At 38.7% G+C, this 27,438-nt stretch overlaps 1 protein-coding gene across 1 annotated transcript; it reads left to right on the forward strand.

The window, feature by feature from the left end:
* Window positions 1–513: 513 nt before the first annotated feature.
* Window positions 514–26,492, forward strand: LOC113108451 (serine/threonine-protein phosphatase 6 regulatory ankyrin repeat subunit B-like). The gene is made up of 28 exons (XM_026271589.1): window positions 514–567; window positions 10,835–10,918; window positions 12,625–12,703; window positions 13,030–13,100; window positions 13,316–13,516; window positions 14,121–14,208; window positions 14,899–15,041; window positions 15,140–15,352; window positions 15,426–15,504; window positions 15,595–15,709; window positions 15,798–15,880; window positions 17,118–17,181; window positions 17,529–17,597; window positions 19,100–19,240; window positions 20,850–20,915; window positions 21,140–21,251; window positions 21,556–21,624; window positions 23,031–23,232; window positions 23,312–23,399; window positions 23,524–23,641; window positions 23,723–23,942; window positions 24,026–24,113; window positions 24,206–24,289; window positions 24,611–24,756; window positions 24,871–24,953; window positions 25,452–25,531; window positions 25,754–25,845; window positions 26,163–26,492. The coding sequence occupies exons 1-28, from the start codon at window positions 541–543 to the stop codon at window positions 26,405–26,407; spliced, it is 3,150 nt and encodes a 1,049-aa protein (XP_026127374.1). The 5' UTR covers window positions 514–540; the 3' UTR covers window positions 26,408–26,492.
* Window positions 26,493–27,438: the final 946 nt, after the last annotated feature.

Consider the following 27,438-nt stretch of genomic DNA (forward strand, 5'->3'; position numbering starts at 1 on the left):
CGTCTGCCTTTCAGCCAATCAGTTGAAAAGTTTTGTACCTTAATTAATATTCATAAGCCACGCCTTTGCCATAGTAGGATCACGAAATTAGCAAGGGGGGAAGCATACAAAAAACGCTGACTTCCTGTGTTTTCTTATAACGAATGAATACATTACGCAGAACATAAGCGAGAGGGATATAATATCTGAAAACGGTATCGCTGTGGATGCCACTGCTGTAAATGCGGATTGTTTACAACAGCCCTCGCATCCTTTCCTCCCTCCCCTTTTCCTCTTTCCCAGAGCGCCTGGGTGCTGGTGGCGAGACAGCGGCTACAGCAGCTCCCGCTGACCGAAGATAGCGCCTGCAGAGCCGGCCACGGCCGTCACATCACCCCGGGCCCCTGGAGGGTGCCATCAAGAGCAAAGCAGGAAGCTTTTGATGCCACATCATTGTGCAGCATCATTCTTCCGTGAAGAAAATCACACAACCACTTCTGGATTTTATTGATCTTCACCTCCAAGTGTTTTCAGGAGTTTGGATGTTCAGTTTCACATGATATGGCTGTTCTTAAACTAGTCGACCAGGTAATTGCATACGGTTATTTAAACGCATGCTTTTTTGCTTGCAAAATGATCAGTTTATTTGAAGGATGGCATGCTGCCTGGATGAAATTGAGCGAGTTGCACACGATTAAATGTGATTTTTTAATGAATGCACAAAATACTGAATATGATGCTCCATAAATGGTTGCAACTGATTGCCTCAGAAAATGCCAACTCGTCCCTAAATTTGTTATAACATACAAAAAATGTGTGTACAGTAATGCATTTGCAGAAAGGGCAAGTGATTCCAGAGGGCTTAAAAGAAGTGTGCAGCTCTTATCTTTGATAGAGTACTTCAATTAATTTATTCATAGAAAACAAATGCACTTAAGATATTAATCAAGTATATTTAATTTAAGTCATTTTTTTACATTTACTGAACTGATTTAGATGAGCAGATTTTTCTCTGTCATGACAGGAGTTGAAAGATTGGATAGTACTTTGATACCTTTCAAAGTTTCACATATTTATATTTAACTTAAGTTTCACATTCATTCATTTAGCAGACACTTTGATAAAAGCAGAACATCACAAGCATATACTGTTGTAAACTCTTGTGGCAATAAAAACAGTTTATATTTTAACGTTTACCCTGAAGCAGTGTCTTCGCGCTTAGACTTCCATTAAAAGTGCATTAATATAAATGCATGTCTTGTTTGTTTTTACAAAGTAGGACACAAGTTGAAAATATTTTTGGTTTGGTATTTAACACCATCCCCCAAAAAGTTTTACATGCATTATTAATCCCAGGACATTTACTTTGTAGAAGTTAATGTGTGACACTAAGTGTTCTGAGTGCAGTAATGTTTATGGTCATTTTGGTCTTGTGTACAGTTTGATTTCCATACTTTGCCCCGAAGAGGAAAGGAACAGGAAGTTGTTGAATCTCAACATTCCCCTCTCATGCTTTTTCATAGTCTCGGAGGGTTACATGACACAAGTTCAGTGCACACAAACTATAGAGAGGAAATAGAGGATAGAGGGTTTTACGGCTTACACATCAGTCAACGGAAGACATTTCAAGATACTTCTGTTATCCACTTTATGACAGTGTCAGTTTTTTACACTTTTCATTTTATTTTATTTATAACTGTTCAGAAATCAGAAATCAAAGATTCGATTCCTTTAATTAAGATTTTCTCCAGAACAGTGTTTTAGAGCTTGCTGTTCACCAAACTCAGTATAACCCCTGAATCAGATGATTTGCAGATTGCATGGTCTATCTAAAGTTATGATGTAAGAATTAGCAACAGAGATTTTCTTCAATATTGTGATGGACATGTGAGTGAGATTTACAAAAAGAAACACAAAAAAATGTTTTGGTTCTATATATCAGTTGTTGTTTGGATGGAGGGAGGGAGATCTGAAAGTGAATTTGCAGTTAGTTTTAAGAAAGAGGATGTTTAAGTGGACTAAATGTTTGGAGAAGTCAGTTGTACTTCAGCAGAAAGAAGTCTGCTGTTTCACCAGACGATCAAGTTCTGATATATCGATTACATTTTACAACATTAAAAAAATAAAACCTATGCATGGGCAAATTTTCATTTCATGCTGACTTTAAACATCAGGGGGAAAATGCTGTCACAAGGACCAAGATTTCAGTTTCGCAGTTAATGTATTGTGCGACATCAGCAGTTCCTCATCTTAGACCCATGATTCTTAAGGAGTCGGTCTGCTTTGTTTTGAAGAAGAGACTGCAGTGCTCCAGTTGTCAAAAATGAAGAAACCCCAGCCCTCATTGGCTCAGAAGGAAGTTTAGCTCACTTCTATTGGCCATAGTGATAGACAAGGGGACAGGGGGAGTTGGGGGGAGGAGGTCGTGTAGCCTACTGCATGTCAACAATGGCTTCAGTGTTTGAGAATTTGGCTTTGGCATGGAGCCGTGCTGGGAGGTCGGGGAATGTCCTCATTTGTGATGAGCTGCGTCCAGATCCTTGCTTGTGCCAGCGCTCAGCAATCTCGTCCCCAAGCTTTGTGGTGCCATAACACAGACTGTTGTGTTCTCTTTCCAGTGAGAGAAGAGCTGTGTGGTTGTGCATGCGATCAAGACAGAGGCCATATCTCATAGCTGAGAGAATTCAACATTGTATCCTCATAGATTCAATGCTCTCGTAAAAGAGCTCGATAAGGATGGCCCAGTGGCCCAGTGCCCGTGTGAGAGTGTTTAGTGCCAGTTCTGTGTTATTTTACATTCCTGATCTTGTGCATGAGATTTTATATTTGCCTTGCAAATGTAAACATTTGGTTTTCTATTAATCTACTAAATGTTGTTTTTGTGAATTCTGCTGATATAAATATGTCACCAAGAGAAGGAATCCTGGGGGATCAATGGTGAACTAATTACTGAAAATAATTTTTATATGATATCCCCTATAAGACAGTATAATAGCCTAAAATATGCTCAGGAGATGTTTCACCTTGAACTTGTTTCTACTCAAATATTTTCAGAGAAATAAAAGTAAACAAGTGAATTGAGACATATCATTGACATTGTAAATGTGTGGCCAAATTTACAGTTGTTAGGTAATTTTTACGAGGGGAATCCAGGCAGTTTGTCACACAAATTCTCCCGTTGACCAACAGAAAGCTGCTTTGTTCGCACCTAAAGAATACGGTTCTAAAAGACTTCTGTTTCACAATGCTAAAATAATTTGGTAAAATTTTGTTGTCATTAGAGATGCACCGATTCCATTTTTCCTGGCCAATTCCGATTGTCGATTTTTTTTGTTAGTTTGATCTGCTGTTACAGATTTTTGCAGATTCCAATTTTTTTTCTAAGAGCTATAATTGACAGCATAAAAACAAAAATATACATTTATTCAACGTAAAAAAAACAAAACAAACACAAGTAAAAAGTCAGTAATAAAATAAGGGCAAATGAATAAATTTTTTAATGAATTTTTAAATGAATAAAAGTTTTCAGGTAAGATAAGAAATACTACAGCAATTAAGGTCATCAAATGTAAATTTTTATCAAATTTAATTTGTGTAGTCTTCATTGTAAAATTAAATACAAAGTAATTCTTACCCTTAAAGTTATAAAAATGTAGCAGCAGGAATATTGGACTGCGGTCCCTTCAAGAGTTTATTCATGGACCCAATTTTGTCAGTAAAGCCGGTTCCCTGATTAGCGATAAATCGCCATCACCTGCTTTCAGATGGAGCTGCATTTAATAGACAGATCGTAGTTCACTGACAAGCTACACAATATCGCGTTCATTATCGAATGAGATCCATCTGCGATAATGAAGGCGAAATTGCATAGCTTGTCAGTGATCTACGACTCTGTCTATTAAATGATGCTCCATTTGAAAGCAGGTAATGGCGATTTGGCGGTAATCATGGAACCAGATTTACTGACTAGATGCGCATGATCATTGCATTTGATATATCACCCAGCCCTACACAGACTGTATAAAAACATGGACGTAGTGTCCGTGATGTCACCCATAGGTTTCCGAAGAGCTTTTTTGAAGCCAAAAGTGAGAGCAGAGGCAGCCGTTGCCATCTTGGCAGCGCATCACCGCACATCATTCCCAGATAATTTAAAATGGGCAAGGAGGCGGGAGCTGGTTGCTGACGCTGGTCACTCAAGTGGCCGTGCCCTTAATTATGCAGAATTTTAAGTTGACAGTTGTCATGAAGGGCAAAATGAGCTAAGTTGACGAACCAGGCTGTAAAAGTTTTTTTTTTCTGCTGTAAAGTCGGGCATTTTAACATGGGGAGTCTTTGGGATTGACTCCCTCTTGCAGCCAGTCTCTAGTGGCCAGTTGATGAATTACAGTTTTAGTCACTTCCATATGGGCTTCACGAGAGAGAGCGGGAGGTTGCCGCTTGACTGTTACACAACACACGTTCACTTTCTCAATTATTTAACGTTCCAAAACTGACTGTGTTTAACTTGATGCTGTAAGATGGGAATTTTGTCATAAATTTGTATGTATTTGAACGTTTTAGTGAAGTTAGCCACTCATTTTGGTATTTGTGGCTCACTAGCTGATTGAGACGGGGTGGCTTATGCGCTCCACTAATATAGATCAGTGGTGGTTCACGTGCCTTTGGTGTAAGCGCAAAACCTGCGGGAATTACTTAAAGGTGCAATAGGTGATTGTCTTCAGAAACATTTTTTGTTCTACTGGTTGAAAATCTCTGAATGTATCTGCATTATTACAATCTGTTTGAGGTCAAATCAGCTCGCTATTACTGTATGATCATGGCTATCAAAGTGAACACGTCTATATGAATAGAGAAGTTGATTATTTACTTTATGGCACATTTGTGTTATTACCATCTGTATAAGTGGTCATCAGCATATCAGCACTTATCTGCATTGTGATTCATTGTAAATGCTGCATTTCTAGCAATCTCAGGATTTTCTGTGATTGGCATACAAAGTTAAATCTTTTTTTTTTCTTATTATTATTCTTATTTTTCTCACTCAAATTATTCTTATTGTATTTTTCTAGTGCTCAAAATAATAATAGTGCGCAAATAAATCACTTATGATGTCTAAGTTTCTGTCTAGTGTTTTATAATTGAAAAAAACTATGCAGTGGTATGTTTAATGACAAAAATAGTTTGTAGAAGTAGGGCTGTGACGGTTGCCGTGACGTCACAAACTCAATACAAAGTTTTGTATATAAGTGTAATAACTGTAATAACTGCAAATTCTAAGTATATGGTAATTAACAAATTACCTCAAACACAGCGTTTCCTTTAGATTGGCAGATTTGAGCGCAGAAAAATATAGTTTATGCATTCAGCAAATTAATTTAGTGTGGGGCGATGGATCTTGTTGGGAAAGCAAATACCACATCTCCGATCTGGAGTCATCTGCATTCATGTCTCCCATCAGCGTTTGCACAAGTTCTCGTGATCGCAAACGCTGGCTTGTCAGGTTTGGTGATGCTTTCTCCAAACTGGCCAAATACAAACGAGACCGCGATAAATAAAAGATGGTAAAAAGAAATATGGCAACGATTCCTATTTCAAAAATAGATTGTGTGCAGAGAAGGAGTTATTGAGCTTGTCTGGTGGCGGAAAAGTAAACCGGACGCAACACAACCGCGTTGCGACAGGTTTCGTCTGTGTAGTGTCTATACAGGACATTTGAACTCTGTGTCAGTATCTCACAGATCGGACGGGGATTTATCATGTCGTGTTGTGTGCTGCATCCAGTGTAGCATCACTGACTATAATGAGTATTTTGTCGCGTTGCGTCGCTCGCGTCCGTTAAAGAGGGTGTATTTACCTTTCTTATTTTTTTGTTTAACTGCATTATTTCTTTGATATTTATTTTAGTGTTTTGCAGGTGGCATTTACTGATAGAAGTGCTCAAATAAACACGAACTGATGAGTTAAATAGGATGTGTTAGATGAGTGAGACAGTGCTAGGCTGATTTTATAGACGTGCATACATATAAATATATCCTGTATATAATATATATATATAAAATATATTTCATGCAGGCACAGTTTAAGTCAGCTTTAATCACCTTTTTAGGTAATTCCATGAATTAACTGACTACGACACTGCTTGCACATAGTTTATTTTGCAGTTTGATATGAAAGGATACGCACTAAGAAAGCGCGCACAAATTGAAGTGGAGCGCTTGTCTGAAACGTCTCCTGTTCAGTCATTCTGCGACTGAATAAATTCACTTCTTATCATGAGAATAAGTGACAGAAGCAGCAGTTGTGAGTGGGTGGCTATCCCCGCCCCTACATAAAATATTTTGAATACGTTAAACTGAAAAAAAAAAATTATCGCCTTCGTTAACGAGCAAATTTTGACACTAATATATATATATGACCCTGTTCACCCAAACAGAATACGTTTACTTCACTTCGGAACATTGACTGGAATTGGGAACCACTGATGTAGATGTACTACTCTGATGAACTACTATTGTAGTAATATTGTCTCTGGTATTCTGGTCTGTGAGCATTGGATGGCGTCGCTTTGGACAGCGATTCCAGGGAGGGTGGGACGTTTGCTTTCAGTGCTATCAGGCTAATGTTAGCATTTTCCAAGATCTCCTATTGCACCTTTAAATAAGGAGAGAAGAGAGCGGAAATGTGCAGCTGACGTGACATTATTGCCTGTGCCGCTGGTAACAAAATATACTGGCTTGAAATCATAAAGAAGTGAGACTGATCGCCGATCCCTGGCTGATATCCCTTGTTGTCATATTCATAATCTGAAATCTTATCTTATAAATTTGTCTTTACAAATATGCTACATTTTATGAATTTCCAGTAGGGTGATTATGGCCAAAAAAATGAACACGATAATCTTAATTTCTTTCAAGTTTGCTGTATAGAAGAAACGATTGAGATAGTAATGTTGGATTAATGATATGATGATATGGTGAGATGCACAAAAAGAAAAATTCATGAAACTGTTCAGCCTTTGGTTCTTTTAGAGAGCTGAGTACTTTAAATGAATAACAAAAAATGAATGATGGCTTGTGGCGAATTGGCACTGCAGAGATCGTTTTTTATGGATGATGAAATGAGTTTGAAGTGAGTGGGTGTGAGATGGCCTGTTTCTGCAGCTGAAAATAGAGCAGATCTCAACAACACATCTCCTGTTGTCTCTACACAGAGAGTTTGTTTGTGTGTGTGCATATTAAAGAGAAAGTCATGGTGAAAGAAGCTATTCTTAGAAATATATTTTGAAATGTCAGAAAAATTTATTCATGATTTTTCTTCACAAAAAAGCCATAATGGGACTCTTTTGCAACTATGAATTCAGATGGGGTTTACAAAGTATGCTGATATACTGGTAAAATGTTAAACATCCATCCCTCACTTTACAATCTTGGTCCTTACTGTTGAACCATGTGTGTTCATTTGCATGTTGGCCTGCCTGCATGTGTTCTGTTGTATAGCGGAAGTGAAAATGCTTTCCACGCTTCCTCTGTGTCGCTTCTGAGAAGGTGAAAAAGAGCAACAGGAAGTGAGATGTGCAGATAGAGACACTGGGAGTTTAGATGCAGCCAAGTTTGGCTCAAACCACCTCTGTGTTGTAATGCTTCTCTAATCCTACGCATGTGTCGGATTATCATGGTTTTCAATGCGCTGCCATATAAATATATGAAACTTGGCATTTGATTTTCGGAAAATAGCTGGCAAAATTAGTTTAGTCTTTAGTTACTGCATAAACAAGATCTGAAGATAATAATTACATTACAAGAGGAAACATGACTTTAACCCATTTGTGCCCACATTTTTCTGAATGGTTTCATGCATATATTCATGTTAATAGTGTCCTATGTGAACATGTTCTGCATTTATTTTCCCCAGTTTTTTTTTTTTTTTTTAACTGTATTTGAATGTTCGGCAACTATAGTTGCCAGTGGGCAAATATGTTTTATGCACCCCTTCAATGTCAAATTTGATTTTTTTAGACCCTTAGTATTCAATGGCTGACTGTATTAGGTGATTTCATATAATAATGTAAATATAGACTCATTAATTGTCTGAATTTCAACATTATAATGGAATCATAAGTTACTAGTCATAAAAAGAATTAATGTTCTTGACCAATTAGAAGGAAATGCATCCAAAATGGATGAAGGGGCCTCAATATTTTGTCCCTTACAATACTTAATGTTATAAAAGGGAGAAACAGATAATCTACAGCAATTAATCCCATGTTTTATCTTTTTATCTTTCCATTCTTCCTTTTGTGTGACTGGTTGAAGTGAGTAAACTGCTGCTGTCACTTGAAAACTGGAAATTCCCAAACCCCCAATGGCAAAAGCAGACACAGAAGTGGGGCAGTAGGGCTGTGGAAAGATCACGGTCTCATCTCCTTTTGACAAGATTTATATTAAATTGAGGTCTACTGTACAGTAGAGATGTCAATTAAAGGGTTAAGTTATCTTTTAGGTGTGCTATTGTGAAAGCAATGAGCACTAAACAAGAACAATAACCTAGATTTATTAACCTAATAACACAGTATACCACATTTCCCCATGATATGTACTTACAGTCATTTGCCCACCGGCAAATAGAGTTGCGGCTTGGACTTTTGACTAAGTATACAAAGAACTATAGATCTCATGGAAGATTTGTTTTGTTTGGATGATTCTAGAGACCTTCATGATTATGTAGATATATATATACTTATTAGTAACATGAAAATTAAATTTCTTTGGGAGGGGTTGCCTTCACCATGCTTCCAGCCTCATGCTACAGGAAGGAAGTGAACACCTTTGTTTTGGTTGTTTGCTTGCATGTCATAACATCTAGAAAAATACTTACAAAAGAAAAATGACAACTATTAACTGTAGCAACAAAATTGGTTAATGACCACAATCTGTGGGGAAAAGCTTCCTTGGGGCTCTTTGGGCCTTGATTTGGCCTCCCTGTAATGACGCCATTTCATGGAAATGGAGAAGACTGTGGTTTTGCTGCCTAGTTGTCTGGTTGTGCTGAGAAACTGATTCAAAAACTGAACATTTGAATGACAAAATGATTCCAAAGATATAAAACATAAAGTTTATGAAATAAGTACAAGGATAATCTAGGTTCTTGTAGCTCTGTCTACTTTCTGATGGAAATGTGGCACTTGCCTTTTGCATAATTTTCCACCACAGTGCTTTGGTTGTTGCCAGGATCATGTTATTGTAAGGTTGCAAAAGTGTTCTGTGTGGTTTTGAGTGTGTTCTATGCGGTTGCTAGGGTGTTAATGGGTGGTTTATTGGGTGTTCTGGGTGGGTGCTAGCATTTGGGATTTGTTCAAATCTGTTAACCTAAAGGTGCAGTCACATTAGTGTAGCAATGTATGAAGCACAGCCCACACAGAAGGGACTTTAACAACCGGAACTTGTCGCAAAATCTGCAAAATCTTTTGCACCCGATTGCAAGAATTTCTATAGAAATGACTGTATTTTGTCCATGAAAATTTAATTACATAAATTTAATTTAATTACAGTCGATAGCTGTACATTAGTATTTGTTGCTACTGTAATGCAATCCACCCTTTTTGCATAATTTCATATCAGCTCACTAAATTTACATAACTCCCAGAACAGACCTTTGAGAAAGAGTGTGGGAAAGTAACAGAAGCCACTAACCTTGTTAGAACTTCAGAATGATATTGAAACTGATATTTAAAGGTAACTCAACCCTCTACATTGCAAGTAAACCACTTGCATAAGCGACTAAATTTTACTTTGGGCAACTAAATGATGTCTATTGTCAGCCATTGGCTAACAAACTCTTAGATTTTAGATTTAAATGCGTTTAGCACAAATATATTTTTTTTCACTCGCTGAATACTGACTGAGCGCTTCAAAGTTTCGCTCTCCATCAAGCGATCTGTACTTTTTCAATTCATCTCAATGGACGCACAGGGCACCTGTATTTGACACTGTGCGTGAAGCCACATGACTCGCCTTTGCTTTGCTGATAGCGCTGTTTCTCACACATGCAAAGAGAGCGAGTGAATCACTGCGCTACATGTAAACTTTATACATTGTTGTATTCTCCTGTCAAAATAATGGAGTTCATTTGAAATTATTCATCTTTTTAGAACAAGCAGAAGATATGCTTGTTTCTCCGGCAGTGGGCGGCGCTAATGTGCAAATGGCAATTTCATTGGTTGGCGCTGATCTATTACCATCTCTGTTTTGATTTCAGCAAATCAGTTCGACCGAACACAGACAACTTGATTAATATTCATGAACCGAGCAGCTCATCAAGCCATAGTGCATTGTATATTGTTAGTATGGTAGTAGAGTTTGTATTCTCTATTAATAATAATAAATAAAATTTACAGAAACCCTGAAGGACTAACAATACCCTAAGAATCACCATCAGTTAAAATGAAAATATGCATTAATACATGGTTACCAAGTTTTAGTTCTAATCATTAAAGTTATATCATTAAATTGTTCTTAATTATTATAATACCATTATATAATGCTTGATTGACTAAGAAGCTAAGTTTTAAGAAGCTGTGCCATTTTACAAAGATAAGCTGATTGTAGTGTGTGTGTGTGAGTGTGTGTGAAATAATATATCAGTCTGGCGAGTAAACAAAAAAATGTACTAGCCAATGGTGATTATATTGCCAAGGTGTGCATAGAGGGTTGTGACTGTATCTTACATACAGTTGATTTAAGTTTGAGCAATAGTACCAGTGATGCTTCATGCATTTATTCCTTAAAACCATGTAAATAAATTTTTATTTACATGGTTATTTACATGGATTTAAATAATCTCTTGTTTTTCACAGCCACCCCTCGTCCAAGCCATCTTTAATGGAGACCCCGATGAAATTCGTGTGCTCATATGTAAATCAGAAGATGTCAATGCACTGGTATGGATCAGTTTCTTTTATTCTTTTACTCTTTTACACGACTATATCTCATCTCTTTGTTTCTCGCAGCACAATTTTTGGGTAATCCTTTGGACAACAGCCAGAGATGTAAATACATTTGTCTCAGTAAAGGCAACAGGACACAAAACAGTTTTCAGGGCCATTCTTCATCCAGAATATTTATTTATTCTACGTGTCTCACTGTGTCTGCCTTAATGGCTCCAGCTAGAATTAGCTTGCTGTCCAAATGATTTCTATAGAGCCGCTGGTCAAAGTCATGATTTCAGGCTGAGATGTCACCACCGCAAGTGTGTGAGCACATTAGCACACACTGACATCTACATCAGTGATTGTAAAGAGCGACTCAATGCTCCTTTGTTGTGGATCGCTTGCAATGACAGCATATTGCATTCAGAAGTGACCAATTCTCTGCAAAAACTTTGCAGTCCACAGTGGGACTTGAAAATTTTTTGAAGGTTTTGGTGTTTAAAAATAATGTAATGTACTAAAGACCACATTAAATGGACTGACAGACATATGTATTTCTAGTGTTGCTGTAGCCTATTTCCTGTTGAAACAGGAAGTTGGGGTGAGATCTATCGAAGGGCTCACCTTTTTTTTTTTTTATTAGACAATAGCCTTTTGTTTATGCCACAGCTGTCAAAATATGGTTTGTTATGTTGTTGTAGAGCATTTTGTTGATTTTTGGATACATTTTGTTTCTACACCTATAAGTTCAAGATGGACCATTTCTGTCATCTGTAAGAATTTACTTGAATTAAATTAATAGTTTTATTTATTAAGGATGCATTAAAATGATCAAATGTTACAGGAGAGACATTTATAACGTTACAAAACATATCCATTTCAAATAAATGCTGCTCTTTTAAACTTTTATCAAAGCATCCTTTGAAAATAATGTATTGCTGTCACGGTTTCCAGAAAAATATTAAGCATCACACAATTTTCAACATTGCTGTTTCTTAAGCACCAAATCAGCATATTATAATGATTTCTAAAAGGATCATGGGACACTAAAGACACTGAAGCTTTGCCATTACAGGAATAAATTAAATTCTGAATGTGTATCAACTATCAACTTTATTTTTAAAGGAACCCTACACTTAAAAAAAAAAGTTGAGTTTTACCATTTTCGAATACATGCACCCAATCTCCGGGTCTGACTGTAGCACTTTTAGCTTAGCTTAGCATAGATAAAAATGACTCAAGAGTTTCTATATTTTACCTGTTTAAAACTCCACTCTTCTGTAGTTACATTATGTACTAAGACCAACGGAAAATTGAAAAGTTGCTATTTTCTAGGCTGATATGGCTAGGAACTATATTCTCATTCTGGCGTAATAGTCAAGGAACTTTGCTGCCATATTATGGGTGCTGCAGGTTCAGTGATATTACACAGCGCCTGAAAATAGTACAGGCACTGCGTAATATCACTGTGCCTGCTGCAGAAAAATATAGAAACTCTTTTGGTCATTTTTGAGTGAGATGCTGATAGTCTAATCAGATTCAATGATCTATGCTAAGCTAAGCTGAAAGTGCTACCGCCTATTTCCATTTTCTTTGAGTGCACTAGCATATAGATGGGCCCAAGCTAACAGACATGATTAGATTTCATTTTGAAGTCTTTCCATCCTCTCTGTCCATGTGTCTGACTCTCCAGCTGTCTTTTTTTCATTCTCTCTCAGGACACTGAGAAGCGAGCTCCCCTTCATGCAGCAGCCTTCCTCGGAGATGCTGAGATCACAGAGCTCCTCATTATGTCAGGTAGAGCTGCTTTCTTTCTTTCTCTCTCCCTCCACTCCCTTCCCACCTCCCTTCCATAGTACCTTTACAGCATCTCCTACAAAATAAATGCATGTTCAAAACCCAGTCCATTAAAGGTATAGTTAAACCAAAAATAAATATTCTGTTCATTTATGCATTTCATTCCAAATCCGTGTGTTTTTTTTAAAATCTGTTATGGAATGTAAAGTATGGTTTTAGTAAATGATTGCAGAATTTTAGTTTTTAGGTGGACTAATCCTTTACAAATACATCATATAGAGTCCTACGTTTTATTGAGGTTTTCATTGTTTGATTTTTCTTTGTAGGGGCACGAGTCAATGCCAAAGACAACATGTGGTTGACTCCACTACACAGGGCAGTGGCGTCACGTAGCGAGGTAGGATCAGTTGTTAAACACACTCACACTTTTGGGTAAGACAGATGTTGGGTAATGTTGTCACACAGCAGGATGCCTATAAAACAATGCTAATAATATGCAGCAGCTCCTGTGTGATTATAATGGGATTTTTCCAACACTGGATGCCGATTGGTCAATCGTATCCCAGCTGGCCTGAAGTACACAGTATAGTTTTTTGCTTTTTACAAATCTAGGAGGCTGTTCGCGTGTTGATCCGTCATTCTGCCGATGTTAACGCACGGGATAAGAACTGGCAGACTCCGTTGCATGTCGCTGCCGCCAACAAGGCCCTGCGCTGTGCTGAGGTCATCATCCCGCTTCTGAGCAGCGTCAACGTTTCAGATCGTGGGGGACGCACCGCCCTGCACCATGCTGCCCTTAATGGGCACACAGAGGTACTGCAGAGGTTGCTTGGCCCATAGCAATACTACAGAGCCCCACACATGATACGTGGGAAAAATGTTTTATTTATGAATGCGTTTAGTTTAATCATAGCCACAAAGTACAAATTCATTTTCTTAATTAATTTGCCTCTTCATTTTAGTAAATCATGAGCACATTGTCCTAATTCATTCTCTGGTTTTATGAAAACAAGGGAACAAATTAGTAAAAAAAAAAAAAAAAAGCCACAATTTACTAAAATGAGAGAAAAATGTAATAAAGCAAGAGAACAAATTCTTGATTCTTTAGAGCAAATTAAATCGTGGCTATAATAAATATATGTTTGCCTCCATGTCATGTCAGATTCACATACCCACTGAACAGACTTAGTTTTGTTGCATTGCATTGTCAACAAAGCTTGAAATTTGCAGAATGCAGAATGGTTTAGAAGTCATTATATAAACTGTGACACAAATACGAAGCACACAATAAGAGCTTCAGGAGACCTATAATTACTGACGCATTATTGACTCATGCTTTACTGCTTATTGAGATGGGTACAAGCATTCTCTCCTTCATTTCTTATCACTGTTATTCACTTTCACTTTCTCTCTTCAGATGGTTAGCCTTCTCCTGGCCAAGGGGGCCAATATCAATGCCTTTGACAAGAAAGACTGCCGTGCACTGCACTGGGCGGCATATATGGGTGAGGGAGCAATCCTAGAAAAACTGAAAAGGAGTTGTTCACCCTGCTTCCATTTCAATACAAAAAATAGATATTGAGGGCTGTCTAGCTCCAAATAAGACAGAAATCAAATTAGTCCATGCTAATTTGGATGTACGATGTGTATAATCTGCTGGAATTTTGTAAATGTTATTATGATGATGCGCAAGTCGGCATTATCAAGTATGGCAGTCACTTCGCATAAACACACCCTGAGAGTAAGAGAGATATTTATCGTTTTGTTACTGAATGAATCTATGTTTTAAACAAATCATTTAAGTGCATAAACCACTAAATCACATGCCATTTTGAATGAATCAGCTTTCTTGAACAAATTATTTGAATGAATGATTCACTGATATCTAAATGCCAAATCAGACGCCATCTCTGCAGTTCAGAAATAGATTTTGTTAGTCTGGTTACATTTAAATGGTAACAGCCTAGTATATTATTATTATAATGCAATTTTTTGATTAAATGTTGACATGAAAGATGATGCATTTAATTAGATTTGAAAGAAATTGCTCATATAAAGATTAAAATACTCCCTCATCTTTCTGGAGCCTGACACTTTCTAATTTTGTTTAAAGATGAACATAGTTAGATAATTTTAATTTTGAGGTGAACTGGTTGTGTTCCTGTCTTCATGAGCTTCTCTCCATACTCCTGCAGGTCACTTAGAAGTAGTTTGTTTACTGGTGAGTCAAGGGGCCGAGATCAGCTGCAAGGACAAGAGAGGATACACCCCTCTACATGCTGCTGCTTCCAACGGTCAGATCGCTGTGGTGAAACACCTGCTCAGCCTAGCTGTAGAGGTACCCAGGATGCAAATAGATACATCTGCTGGAATTAGAGAAGTGAGCATGGGAAAAAATCTAGTGTGAGCTTACTATATCTTATGCTTTACTCATAGATCGATGAAGCCAATGCCTTTGGGAACACAGCGCTGCATGTGGCCTGCTTTAATGGACAAGATGCAGTAGTCAGTGAGCTGATCGACTACGGTGCTAATGTCAGTCAGCCGAATAACAAGGGTTTCACACCTCTGCACTTTGCTGCCGCGTCCACTCATGGTGCCCTGTGTCTGGAGTTCCTGGTCAACAGTGGAGCTGACGTCAATGTCCAAGTATGTCCATCTAGGACAAAACCTTGACAGACAGTGCAAATCTGCTGCTAAACATTTCCTCATGTTTCCTCAGAGTCGTGATGGGAAAAGCCCTCTTCATCTGACGGCAGTCCATGGACGATTCACACGCTCCCAGACACTCATCCAAAACGGTAAAGCTGTTTTTAGACTGCTTGAAGTCTACTGTTAGCCTGTGACTGATTTGCATGTAGACTGAGAGTACAGATGTGTTTCTGATACAGGTGGAGAGATTGACTGTGTCGATAAGGATGGAAACACTCCTCTGCATGTTGCTGCTCGATATGGCCATGAACTTTTAATAAACACTCTAATCACGAGTGGAGCTGACTGCACAAGGTTTGACTCTGTATTTGGAATCTTTATTGAAAATCTTGGTAAATCATAATTTCTTGTGGTTTCTGATATGCTCATTCTTTCTCTGCAGAAGAGGAGTACACGGCATGTTTCCTTTGCATCTGGCTGCTCTAAATGCTCATGCCGACTGCTGCCGGAAGCTTCTCTCCTCAGGTACCGACTTCACCACTGAATCAAGCTACAGGTTGAAAACCTGGTGCAAATCATTTTGGGCTGAATACAAAAACATTCTGACACAGCACTCATGCAGAATATGCAAGATTGAATATGTCTCTGGATGTATCATGATCTCATCACTTCTCCTCATTATTTCCAGTTCTTTCCGTAGTATATTATAAATAGAATTCTCAATTCTCAATTTATTGTCAATTAAGTATTAATTAAATACAAAAATCATGGTGAGCCCAATTTTTTAATGGTACTGTATGTTTAAATTATTTTCTGACTTCCAGAGACATGATGTTTGTTGGAAAATGTTCAAATTAATTTCTTTGACCACAAATCGCACACCGGGTGTGGGATACGTTGAGCTCTTATTGCTCTCAAGTCCATTTCCCTTTGAAAGCTTTCACATCCACACCGGGTGATTTTGACATGACATTACTGAATCTCTTGTGTCTAAATGGGAGAAATCCCTGCAGCCATGTTCCATCATCTAGTGAAAAACATTTCACAGAAATCTGGAAGCTGTTACAACAAACTCCCCATTGATGCCCATGGTTTTAAAATGAAATATTCAGTAAAAGCTTGGTATGGTCCACATATTTTTGGTTATTGTCTATGTTGATATGAGAAGGGGACAAAATTCTAAACAATGAGAAATCCCTCAAGCTGATGTGACTTTGACTATTTAATACATTGCTGTTTATGTTGAAGGAATATTTTGCAGCTGTTCCTTCTGTAATTAGGTTAACTTTGAGTTATAGATTTTTTGTATCCGAATTGATGAGCATGAATTTTCCTTATGTCTCTTTGCTTAGGTCTGGCATGCCCTTATATCTGTGTGCTTTCTTAACTCTGCCTCTTGATTGTTGGTTTGTTGCATTAGAATGTAGATGCTGTATCTGTACTTTTGAATTGTTCTGCTTGGTTGCACACATTTGTGTTAGCGACGTGTGTTTGTCTTATCTATCCTACGTGCACTGTCTTTGTTTATCCTGAACTAACATCCTTTCTCTATGTCTCTCTTCCTCTCGCAATGTCTATTTTTTGGACCCCCCCCCCCCCCACCCCGTGTCACTCTTTCCCCTCCTGCGGTCTGATACTCTGGCTGTCTGCGTCTGGGGGCACTTTCCTCTTCCATGCACTTCCTTCCAATACTTCCATTCCTCTACAGGACGGAGGTATAGCATAATGTGCCCTCTCAGTAATGACTCGGTCCTGTCTGCAGGCTTCCAGATCGATACACCAGACAACCTGGGGAGGACGTGTCTGCATGCTGCAGCTGCGGGCGGGTGAGTCTGTCTGTCTTGCGGATTCGGATTTTGCCTGTTGGATGGCATGAAAAATATGTGCTGGTGTTTGCTTACTTTTCAAAAATGTATTTCAGAATGGCAAGAAAATCTATAAAATAAAAAAAAAATTTTTTTTTAGCTGAAATCAGACTTAAAAAGTGTACATTTCATGTGCGCATACACACTGTAGTGATATGCATGTAGAGTTATTACCAATAAGGTGATTGGACCTTTCCTAATGACTACCTTATCATACATTGTTCAGACAAATGCCAGTATTGTCGGACCAGTTGTCTGTCTGCATACCAGCTCATGGCAAGTTGTTTTTCTCTCAATCTCTCTGTTAGTAATGTGGAATGTGTGAAGCTATTGCTCAGCAGTGGAGCCGATCATAACCGCAGGGACAAACATGGAAGGTGAGTGTTTGGTGAACACAAGACATGTACAAGAGGATAATTCTCTAAAACTTCTACATAATGTAAATATCTGTGCTATTCAGTCCATTTAGGAGCAGTGCGAGAATTTGTCTAAAATCCCAAATTTTCTTGAAATTTTTAGATGTTTTTTAAAGATTTGTTAAGCATTAAGTCAAAATAATGTTTTAAAGGGGTCATATGATGCAGTTTCAATTGTTCCTTTCTCGTTGGAGTGTTACAAGCTCTCGGTGCATGAAGAAGATCTGTAAATTTGCAAAGACTAAAGTCTCAAATCCAAAGAGATATTCTTTATCAAAGTTAAGACTCTGCCAAGTCCCCCTAAATGGCTCATTCAAACATGCCCTCACATGCCTTTGTCACTATGTGGAAATATTTGCGTAATGCCGCCCAAATGTTCACGCAAAGAAAAGAAGGCGTGGTTTCAGTAACCGCATGCTGTTAGTGTTGAAACAGCCATATCAGGGAGATCAGGTTCACACAAAAATGAGGGACAGAAAGCTCTCTGACTAAATCTAAAATGTCTTGAACTGTGTTCTGAAGATGAACGGAGGTCTTTTGGGATTGGAACGACACGAGGGTGTGTTATTAATGACATCATTTTTATTTTTGAGTGAACTAACCCTTTAAGTATTTGCTATGGACTGTTCAAATGCAGAGTTTTACACATCGCGTGTGTGTGCACGAGAGAGACCGAGAGAGACAGTTGAGTCAGCTGTCTTAACCGTCTGTGGCTTGTGTACTGTAAACACATACGAGCTTCATCACTGTGTCTGTCATGCGACTCTGTTCCCCTTTCGGTCTTGAACTGATGGTAAAACTAAGGACATTATTAACTGTCTTTACATCTATTTTGAAACTTGACGCTCGCAATTATGGAAAGGGGCGTTACATTTCCGACGAGTGCTTGCGGTGTTCGGCCAATCACAATGCACTGGTTCAGTTGGCCAATCAGAACAGACTGCGCTTATCAGAAGGAGGGACTATGTAGAAAACTATGCGTTAGAGAGTCGGGGCATAGAGGACCTACGATAATGTACAGTATTTGAAAAATTATGTGTTTTTTGAACATTAAAGCATGTCATCATATTCTGTTACACCAAATACTCAAAATAATAATCTTTAAAAAAGCATCATATGACCCCTTTAATTGTTAAGCTTTTAAAATGCTGACTTTATCATAATTTTGCCATATAGTAACATTTAAACAACATATATTCAGATTTCATTGTGTTTTTATTTTTTGAAAATTTAAATAATTTATGAATATAAATTATATTCATTGTCATTAATTATAAATTCATTATATCTCTTTAAAAATTAAATACACTTTCATGAAAACTTGTATTTTGTTGTCATCACTGCACACATTAAATGAATTTCTTTCCTACTGTACTAATTAAATTATACTTTAAAACTGAAACTTTCTTAAAATTTGTCAAATTCTTTTTCCCCCATCTCTCTTTTGTTGTGGGTAATGACAGGACCCCTCTCCACTATGCGGCAGCTAGTCGACACTTTCAGTGCCTGGAGACTTTGGTGTCCTGCGGTACCTGCATTAATGCCACTGACCAGTGGGGGCGCTCTGCTGTGCACTACGCTGCTGCTTCTGACCTGGACAGGAGGTATACAACATTTACACTAGGGCTGCACCCTAATAGTTGACTAACCTTTAGTCTACAAGAAGAGGCTTGATCGGCCAATATTTTATTAGTCGCTTAGTCACAGAAAAAAAAAATCCACAGGAAGTGGCAAAGTCATGCAGTCTGTGACGCACAGATCATTAACACTTACTGCAAGACAGATGTAGGTGCCAATGCGGTTACTTGCTCTTAAAATACTCTGTCATTTTTGGTCATACAGATAAGAGTAATACATCCTTCGAATCCGTAAATATATCTTTTTTTATTTGTGTGCAAAATAATGAAAGTAAGCAGGATGCGCTTTCTGCCGTCTGCAGTCTTTATGAACTTAAAAAAAACCGAACCGAATCTCTATGTATACTTGCCTTACAGATGTAAAAATATATCTATAGAGAGAGAAATAATCTACTTTCAAATGATCAATTCAAATGGAAAACAAATATTCACTGATTATTTAATCCATGTGAAACATGGATACAGGCACATCACTTCTGTGGAGAGGAAGATTCAGTATCACTGACTTCATCTCTTAAGCCAAAACACAAAGAAAGCAGTAGTTTATCAATAAATTATTAAAATGTTAAAGCGGCCTCCTTACTGTTTTTGTGCAGTGGCGAGCTTTTTGTGTACACTTGAGCTCTTATTGGGCTATATAGGCAGTGATAGGCTCATTATTATGATTTCAATGTTTTTTTAATAAACGTGTGATTAGTCAACCATTGGCTTTAAACGAATGATTACTAGTCGTCCAGAAAAATCTTTAATCGAGGGAAGCCCTAATTTGCACAAACAGCCATTCCTCCTCCATTCAGAGGATTCAATAGGAAAGTTGATTTGTCGCTCAGTTTGCAAACATAAACATTACTAGACTAATAGACTTATGTTGGAGCAGGACATTACAAGGGGTTTCACTGGAAAACTGCAGCTCATAAATCTAAACCATCCTTCACCCTAATCGTAGTTTGTACTTTTAGCGGTGGAGAAAAAAACTCCACTATCCCCACATGAGTAGTTTCCAGTACAGAAATGGAGCTAGTTATGGCCAAACACCAGGTAATTGACAGTTGCAAATGCATGTCTAACCCAATTAAAAGTGAGGTAGACACAGGCAGCAGGTGAAATCGAGTGCGGTCCCCATCTCCAGAGACGACTAGCAGCTACACCAACACATATATCTGTGTTACCATGGCAACCACGGGCTATTTTTAAGTCTCCTGTCATTGGGGTTGTTTATGTGCGAAAAGGGGGGGTTGATGTCAACTTGATATGGCAAAGGGAAATGCCTTCGTGCTTAGTTTAATTAAATTCACTTGCAGAATTCACCAGCATAGAGAATTTTTTGAATGAGTAATGAGTAACCACAGTATTTTTTTTTATATCAGGATACCACAGTTATTGCATAATACATTAATTATTAATAAACTATTGATATATATAAATATTTACTCCTTAATTACAAAATATAATATCGATTCCGAAATATTCAAATAATGATACTACAATGAATTTTTACTAATTGTTAAGAGTTGAGTAAGAGCCTCTGCTTGTAATATTTTTTGTGAGGTGTGTGTGATTTTATTGTTTTCTGCAGGCGGCGTGTGGTCCTGGAACCAGAGAGTGACGGAGTACAAGCTGAGAAGGAGAAGGAGGCAGCTCTGTGAGTTCTCTGCCTCGATTCGGTGTCCCCCTCCTTGTCTCACCTTCACTCCTGCTGTTTAACTGTGTAATGCTCTGATGCCATAACATTGGGTGTTTGTGTCTGCGTGCGTCTGTAACCTCATTATTTAATGTCTGGAACAACCTACGTGTATTTTTCCTCTCTTCACTTCCACAGTTGTGCATATACATCATTTCAATATATATTTATATTTGTGCGTGCAGGTGTCTTGAGTTCCTGTTGCAGAATGGTGCTGCCCCATCACTCAAAGATAAACAGGGCTACAGTGCTGTTCATTATGCTGCAGCGTACGGCCACAGACACTGTCTGAAACTGGTGAGGAGACGTATATATGTTCAGTGATTGCACTACCTCCATCTGCACTCTACTGTCACAACTATATTAGATTTAAATGGGCAACCTAACATGCAAATTAATTTAGTCCAGTTTGTGGTTTCATTCATGTGTTGTAAAATGATATGCTTGCTGATGCCTGCACTCTGTTGAACCTATTGTATGCCACCTGCTGGTGAGGTGTAGATGTTTATACTGAAAGAATGAATGTGTTCCAGTTAACTCAGAATAGCTTTTGATTGAGATTAATGTGAAGAGCTGTAATTCAGATGAAATCTGATTTCAGCTTTTGGACAGAGATGAGAACCAACAAGATGATGAGAACAGCCAAACCAGAAGCCCGTTGCATCTGGCCGTGAGTCCAAATTTACACCTGTACAACCACACACTAACAGCCACATAATAACATGCTAAGTAAGGGATAATGTAGACCTCCGCTTCGCGTCGGTGTCCTGATCACCCTGTCAGGGTTTATTCTGAGATGATAACTGGCTGGATGTAAATTATCCCGCTTATCACACGGCTACTTGCCACATAAGTAAATAATTAGACACTAAATATTGATTTGAGTTGAAATATTTGAACGCAAAGCTTCTATGAACACAGCAATTGCAAGCAAGAGGCAAGTTCAAACTAGATGGACATTTAAGGGAAATGGTGCAGTCAAACCACTTATTACACAACATTTCACCACATGATGTTTCATTAACAAATTTCGGGAGGAGCACGTCAGATACTTAGCCTAATCAACAACCAGTGAAGCACAATCAAGTTAATCAACACCATAGTATAAATACAGCTGACTTACCTCTATCCATTAACGGTTTATCAGCATCCCACCCCCACCCAATCTCCTCACTTCGAGTTCACTTTACAATTATACGGGGAGGCGGGGTACTCTAGGTTCGGGCCATTCCCGAGCTCGGAGCCCTTCCCCGGACAGCACGCCAAATACGCATTCTCATACTTCAGCTATTATATGTAAGCGTGAATTCGTGAAATAAATAATTATGGCAATAAAAGATTTAAGTTTTTTTTTAATTTGTACCAGTTTATAAGTTAATTTATAATCCAGTACAGTGTACAAAACAATCGTAGCAAAATGGCAGCAACTGCGTTTGTATGAAACGAGAGAGAGTCCGTGATACCAGGATGACAATTAAATAATTATACACCATTTTGAATTGAGTTTTTATATTTTATTAGCTAAACAAACGCAAAGCTTCCACAAAGAAAAACTGTTCCTAGCAAGATTACAGCGCCGACTTCAGTTACCCGGATGAGCCTGTGTAAGCTTTTACCGGATGTTATCGAGGGATAACATGCCTCGGAATGTCACAACCGACCAATCAGAATCAAGTATTCCACAGAGCCGTGTAATAAAAACAAGTTAAAACACCTTATCAAAAAAATATGTGACCCTGGACCATAAAACCAGTCATAAGTAGCACGGGTATATTTGTAGCAATAGCCAACAATACATTGTATGGGTCAGAATTATCAGTTTTTCTTTTATGCCAAAAATCATTTGGATATTAAGTAAAGATCATGTTTCATGAAGGTATTTTTTTTTTACCCTTATGATTTTATTGTCCAGAGTCACATATATCAATACCTTCCTGAAGCCAACTTTTGCATAGGAATGCAGCTTGGATGTTTTTTGGAAACTCTTACAAGGTTTAATTACTACAGAAAGGCCCTAACCTTAATGATACATGTGATGTGTTTTCAGACAGCTGGTCTACATATGTTTGTTTCCAGGCATACCATGGTCATGCACAGGCTCTAGAAGTGCTCCTGGAGGGTCACTGCGAGGTGGATCAGGGGGATGAGGTGGGTCGGACTCCACTGGCGCTTGCTGCCCTCCGGGGTCACACTGACTGCGCTCTCACGCTTCTGAACCACGGGGCCTCACCGAGAAGCAAAGATACTCTCCGGGGACGTACACCGATCCACCTTGCAGGTATTACACTTCTGTGTGATGGAAATTACACAGCTGTGCATTTGTTTTGCGGTATTTAATACACTCAGTTTGTTTCCAGTCATGAATGGTCATACGTCATGCGTGCGCCTCCTGCTGGAAGACTCTGATAATGCAGATCTGGTAGATACAGCGGACTCTCAGGGACAGTGAGTATTTCATTTAATAACTTTCTTCCTTTCTTTTTTCTTTCTTTCTAAACACAATTAAGGAGGTCCTTGCACTTGAGAGTACTTTAATGGGTATTTGTTCTATGTGTGTTTGTGTTTGCAGGACCCCTCTAATGCTGGCAGTAATGGGGGGTCATGTGGATGCTGTGTCTCTTCTATTGGAGCGTGAGGCCAGTGTGGACTTGGCTGATCATCATGGTCTGACTGCTCTGCACCTGGGGGTGAGATATCTGATGTTGTCAAACATATTCATGTACAAGGACTTTGTTTTTTTTTTAAAGCTCTCTCTTTCTGTCTCTCAGCTCTTGTGTGGACAGGAGGAATGTGTTCAGTCACTGGTGGAGCTAGAGGCATCTGTGCTGCAGGGGGACTCCAGGGGTCGGACAGCCATCCACCTGGCTGCAGCGAGGGGTCACGCGTCCTGGCTGAGTGAATTGCTCAATATTGCATGTTCTGAATCCCCGATACCTCCATTACGAGACAACCAGGGATACACACCCTTACACTGGGCCTGCTACTATGGTTGGTTTTAACAGTCTCCATTATGAGTTTAAAAAGATGCTTTTATTTATCAATAAACTGAACGTAGCTTGTGTGTCTCGTAGGTCATGAGGGTTGTGTGGAGGTCCTACTCGAACAAAGAGATTTTCGTCACTTTGATGGGAACCCTTTCACCCCGCTTCATTGTGCTGTGTATGTCTGTTGTGAGATTGTTTTCTGTCTTTTTTTTCCCATTATTTTCTTCTCTTTTAGCTTCATCTGTCTCTGATTCCTCTTTCCTGCAGGGTCAATGACCATGAGACCTGTGCCAACCTCTTATTTGAAGCCATGGGATCAAAGATTGCAACTTGCAAAGACTCAAAGGGCAGGTTAGTTTGGTATATGTGAAGAGAGAAAACCGTATTAGATGTAATAGAATATAATAAATTAATAACTACATTGTTTCCAAATTTTTAAAAAAATAAACCACATTTTAAGCTATTTAAACTGCATTAAATAACAAAAAAAATAGCACCGATACAATTTTAAACAATATATTTCTCAAAAGAAATTGTTTAAACTTTTCCTAGTTTGGCTAGATATTCCTGACAATTGAAATGTTTCTAATGAGTTGTTCATCATTAGAATCATTTTCAGAGCTAATAGTGAAACAATTTATTAAATAAATGACTGCTGCCCCTCTTTATCAGGACACCTCTCCACGCAGCTGCTTTTGCTGGCCACATAGACTGTGTTCAGCTGCTCCTGGCCCATAGTGCATCTGTGGATGAGGTTGACCAATCGGGGCGCAGTGCCCTGATTATGGCAGCAGAGAAAGGAAGAGTCGAAGTCGTAGGTTTGTATTCCCCTTTTTTTTTTTTTTTGAAATATGCCATTGTTCATTTGTATAAGTATGAAAATGAGCTCAACTGAATCCACTTATGCAAAATGTGGCGTGTGTTTTAAACAGAAGCTCTACTCACTAGTGCCAATGTGAACCTCAATCTGACTGACCAGAAGGGCAATACAGCTCTCCATCTAGCCTGCAGTAACGTAAGTACAGCCCATTGCGTGCCATGGCCATCAGTCTCTATAATTTCAGTTTCAGCAGTGGGGCAGTGATCTTTCATAATCATTTTTATAATTTGTTATAATCAAAATTTGTCATTTTGTTAAAATGCCAGTGCGCTCACATATAGCGCTGTTGGGCTTCAGGCATCCCGAGTTTGAGTCCCAGCATGTGGACCTTTCCTGATCCCCCCAGAAATGATATATTCACATCAGTGACATTTAAATATCAAAAAAAAAAAAAAAAGATAGTTTGGCCTTTTCAAAACCAGAAAAATGTAAAAAAATCCACTTGTTAAGTAATGCAGACACCTACTGTATGTGTGACTGTAGTCATGGGGTTTTAATACTTCATATAATTATCAAGTAATAAAATTGTGCCAGATAGAAAAATCCCACATTGCAAACAGTATTTTTGAACCTGTATGACTTGAGGTCTCCTAAAAATGATTTTCCAGTTCTTTCTGCTTGCTCTCTATCCAGGGAATGGAGGAATGTGCCTTGCTCATTCTTGGAAAACTTCCAGACTCTGCCCTCGTCGCTACAAACGCAGCGCTGCAAACGTGAGTTCCCCCACCACATTACATTATAGTACATATTATATTTACATTTGTGCATTTGGCAGATGCTTTCATCCAAAGCAAACATGCATTGCACTGCATTGCATTTAAGGAATACTTTTTTATCAGTTCATGCATTCCCTGGGATTCAAACCCATGACCTTGACTTCGCCAGCTTATTTAAGAAGCAATTGATGCTCACTTGTTTCTCATTCACTTCCTCAGACCTCTGCATTTGGCCGCTCGCAGCGGGATGAAGCAGACGGTGCAAGAGCTGCTCTCTCGTGGGGCCAGTGTTCAAGTGCTAGATGAGAATGGTGCGTCTTCCTGAAACTAAAATCTCGGCTTATTTGGTTTATGCTTTGATTGTCAGTGTATGTGCCTCTGTGTATCTGTCTGCCAAAAGCAGTGGCCGTGTTCCATAGCTTTGATGATGTCATGTGTGTCCCCTTTTGCCCCTGACCATGTGTTTGGCTGCCTATCTAGCGGAACACTAATGGAATGCCGCTTTTGTCCATCGCCTCTCCATCATTGTCCCTTTGTTCCACTGCTCCATCCCTCCTTTTACCTCTTTCTGCTTTCCTTGTCCCCTTTCCTGTCTCTCTCGTCTCTTTTTGGCTGTCTTTCCCCGCAGGTCTCACCCCTGCTCTGGCTTGCGCTCCCAGCAGGCAAGTGGCTGACTGCCTGGCTCTCATTTTGGCTACCATGATGCCTTTCTGCTCCCCTTGCAGCTCTGGAGCTCCTTCGCCAGGCGCCCTCCTGAAATCTCTGCCCCGCCAGGCCAAGAGTCCCCAAGGCCCCCGAAGTCCAAGGGACCCCTCCGGCCCCTCCAGTGAGGGCACGACCACTGAAAATGATTCCGATTCAGAGACATTTTGACCCCGACTCCTTCTAGATACACCGGACATAGTTTTCAAAGCACATATTGTCATGAACCTTACAGAAGTTGTACAGATTTTTGATTATGGAGTGCAGCCTCTGTATTAAGAGATTATGACACATTGTACACATGGTACGCTTTTGTTCTCCCACACTTGTTTGCACAGGAGATTTTTTCGAAAGCCATTTGAATCACTTTAACACAGGTTGATTGATGATCGATTGCCAAATGTTGACTGACTTCTCACACTTGAAGGTTTTGTTATGCGTCTCCTACGTTTCCGTGTAAGCTTGTTGTGTTCGAAATGACGTGAAAGTCTAATGGTGTGTGATTTATTAGCCGTTTAAAAATCTTTTCAGATTTGAAAAGTTGTTTAGTGTTTGTACTTCAGTCTTAAGACTAGTCATGAAATCCAGTGTGATGTGATGAAAAATCCAGTGCAAGTTGTCCATTTCCGGTTCGTACACCAGTTGTACTTTACATATTATATTTGACAAGTTGTGAAAAGAAAGCTCTTAAGATTTATATTGCAAAAAGAGCATTTTTAATCCACTGAGATAACAACATTTCTAGGCCTTGATGGTCTAAACTTACATCTGACGCCTGGTTCCTTCTCAGACATAAAGACAGTGTTCAAATAATACTTCTATTCAGGTTGAATTTTAGATTCTAGTGAGAGGGCACAGCATGTTATGTGAACTATGATGTTCTCAAGCCTGTACTGATATTTATTAACATTTAGATGACAATGGTACTACAGTTGTATGCACTTATGTATAGGAGTAAATGGGTGTTTAAAGGAATAGTTCACCCTGTAGATTATAATTCTGCCATTGTTTACACGTGTCATTGTTTTTGTGGAACACAAAAGGACAATTATAGAAGAATCTTGATGTGGCTCTTTCCATACACCAATGCTATGTCTGTCAGGCTCTAAAAATGACAAAGAAATACCTCCAAAAGAGCTACATACTGTATTCAGAGGCTTCTGAAATCATACGAAAACTTTGTATAATATTTCCCTTAAGTG

Source organism: Carassius auratus, chromosome 9, assembly GCF_003368295.1.
Source record: "Carassius auratus strain Wakin chromosome 9, ASM336829v1, whole genome shotgun sequence".
Taxonomy (NCBI): Eukaryota; Metazoa; Chordata; class Actinopteri; order Cypriniformes; family Cyprinidae; genus Carassius; species Carassius auratus.

Excerpts from the sequence above, each read along its gene's own strand:
- LOC113108451 (XM_026271589.1), top strand. The coding sequence starts at position 541 with ATGGCTGTTCTTAAACTAGTCGACCAG. Across the intron at positions 15,042-15,139 it reads TGCTCAGCCTAGCTGTAGAG|ATCGATGAAGCCAATGCCTT; the intron begins GTACCCAGGATG and ends CTTTACTCATAG. Across the intron at positions 23,642-23,722 it reads TGACTGCTCTGCACCTGGGG|CTCTTGTGTGGACAGGAGGA; the intron begins GTGAGATATCTG and ends TCTGTCTCTCAG.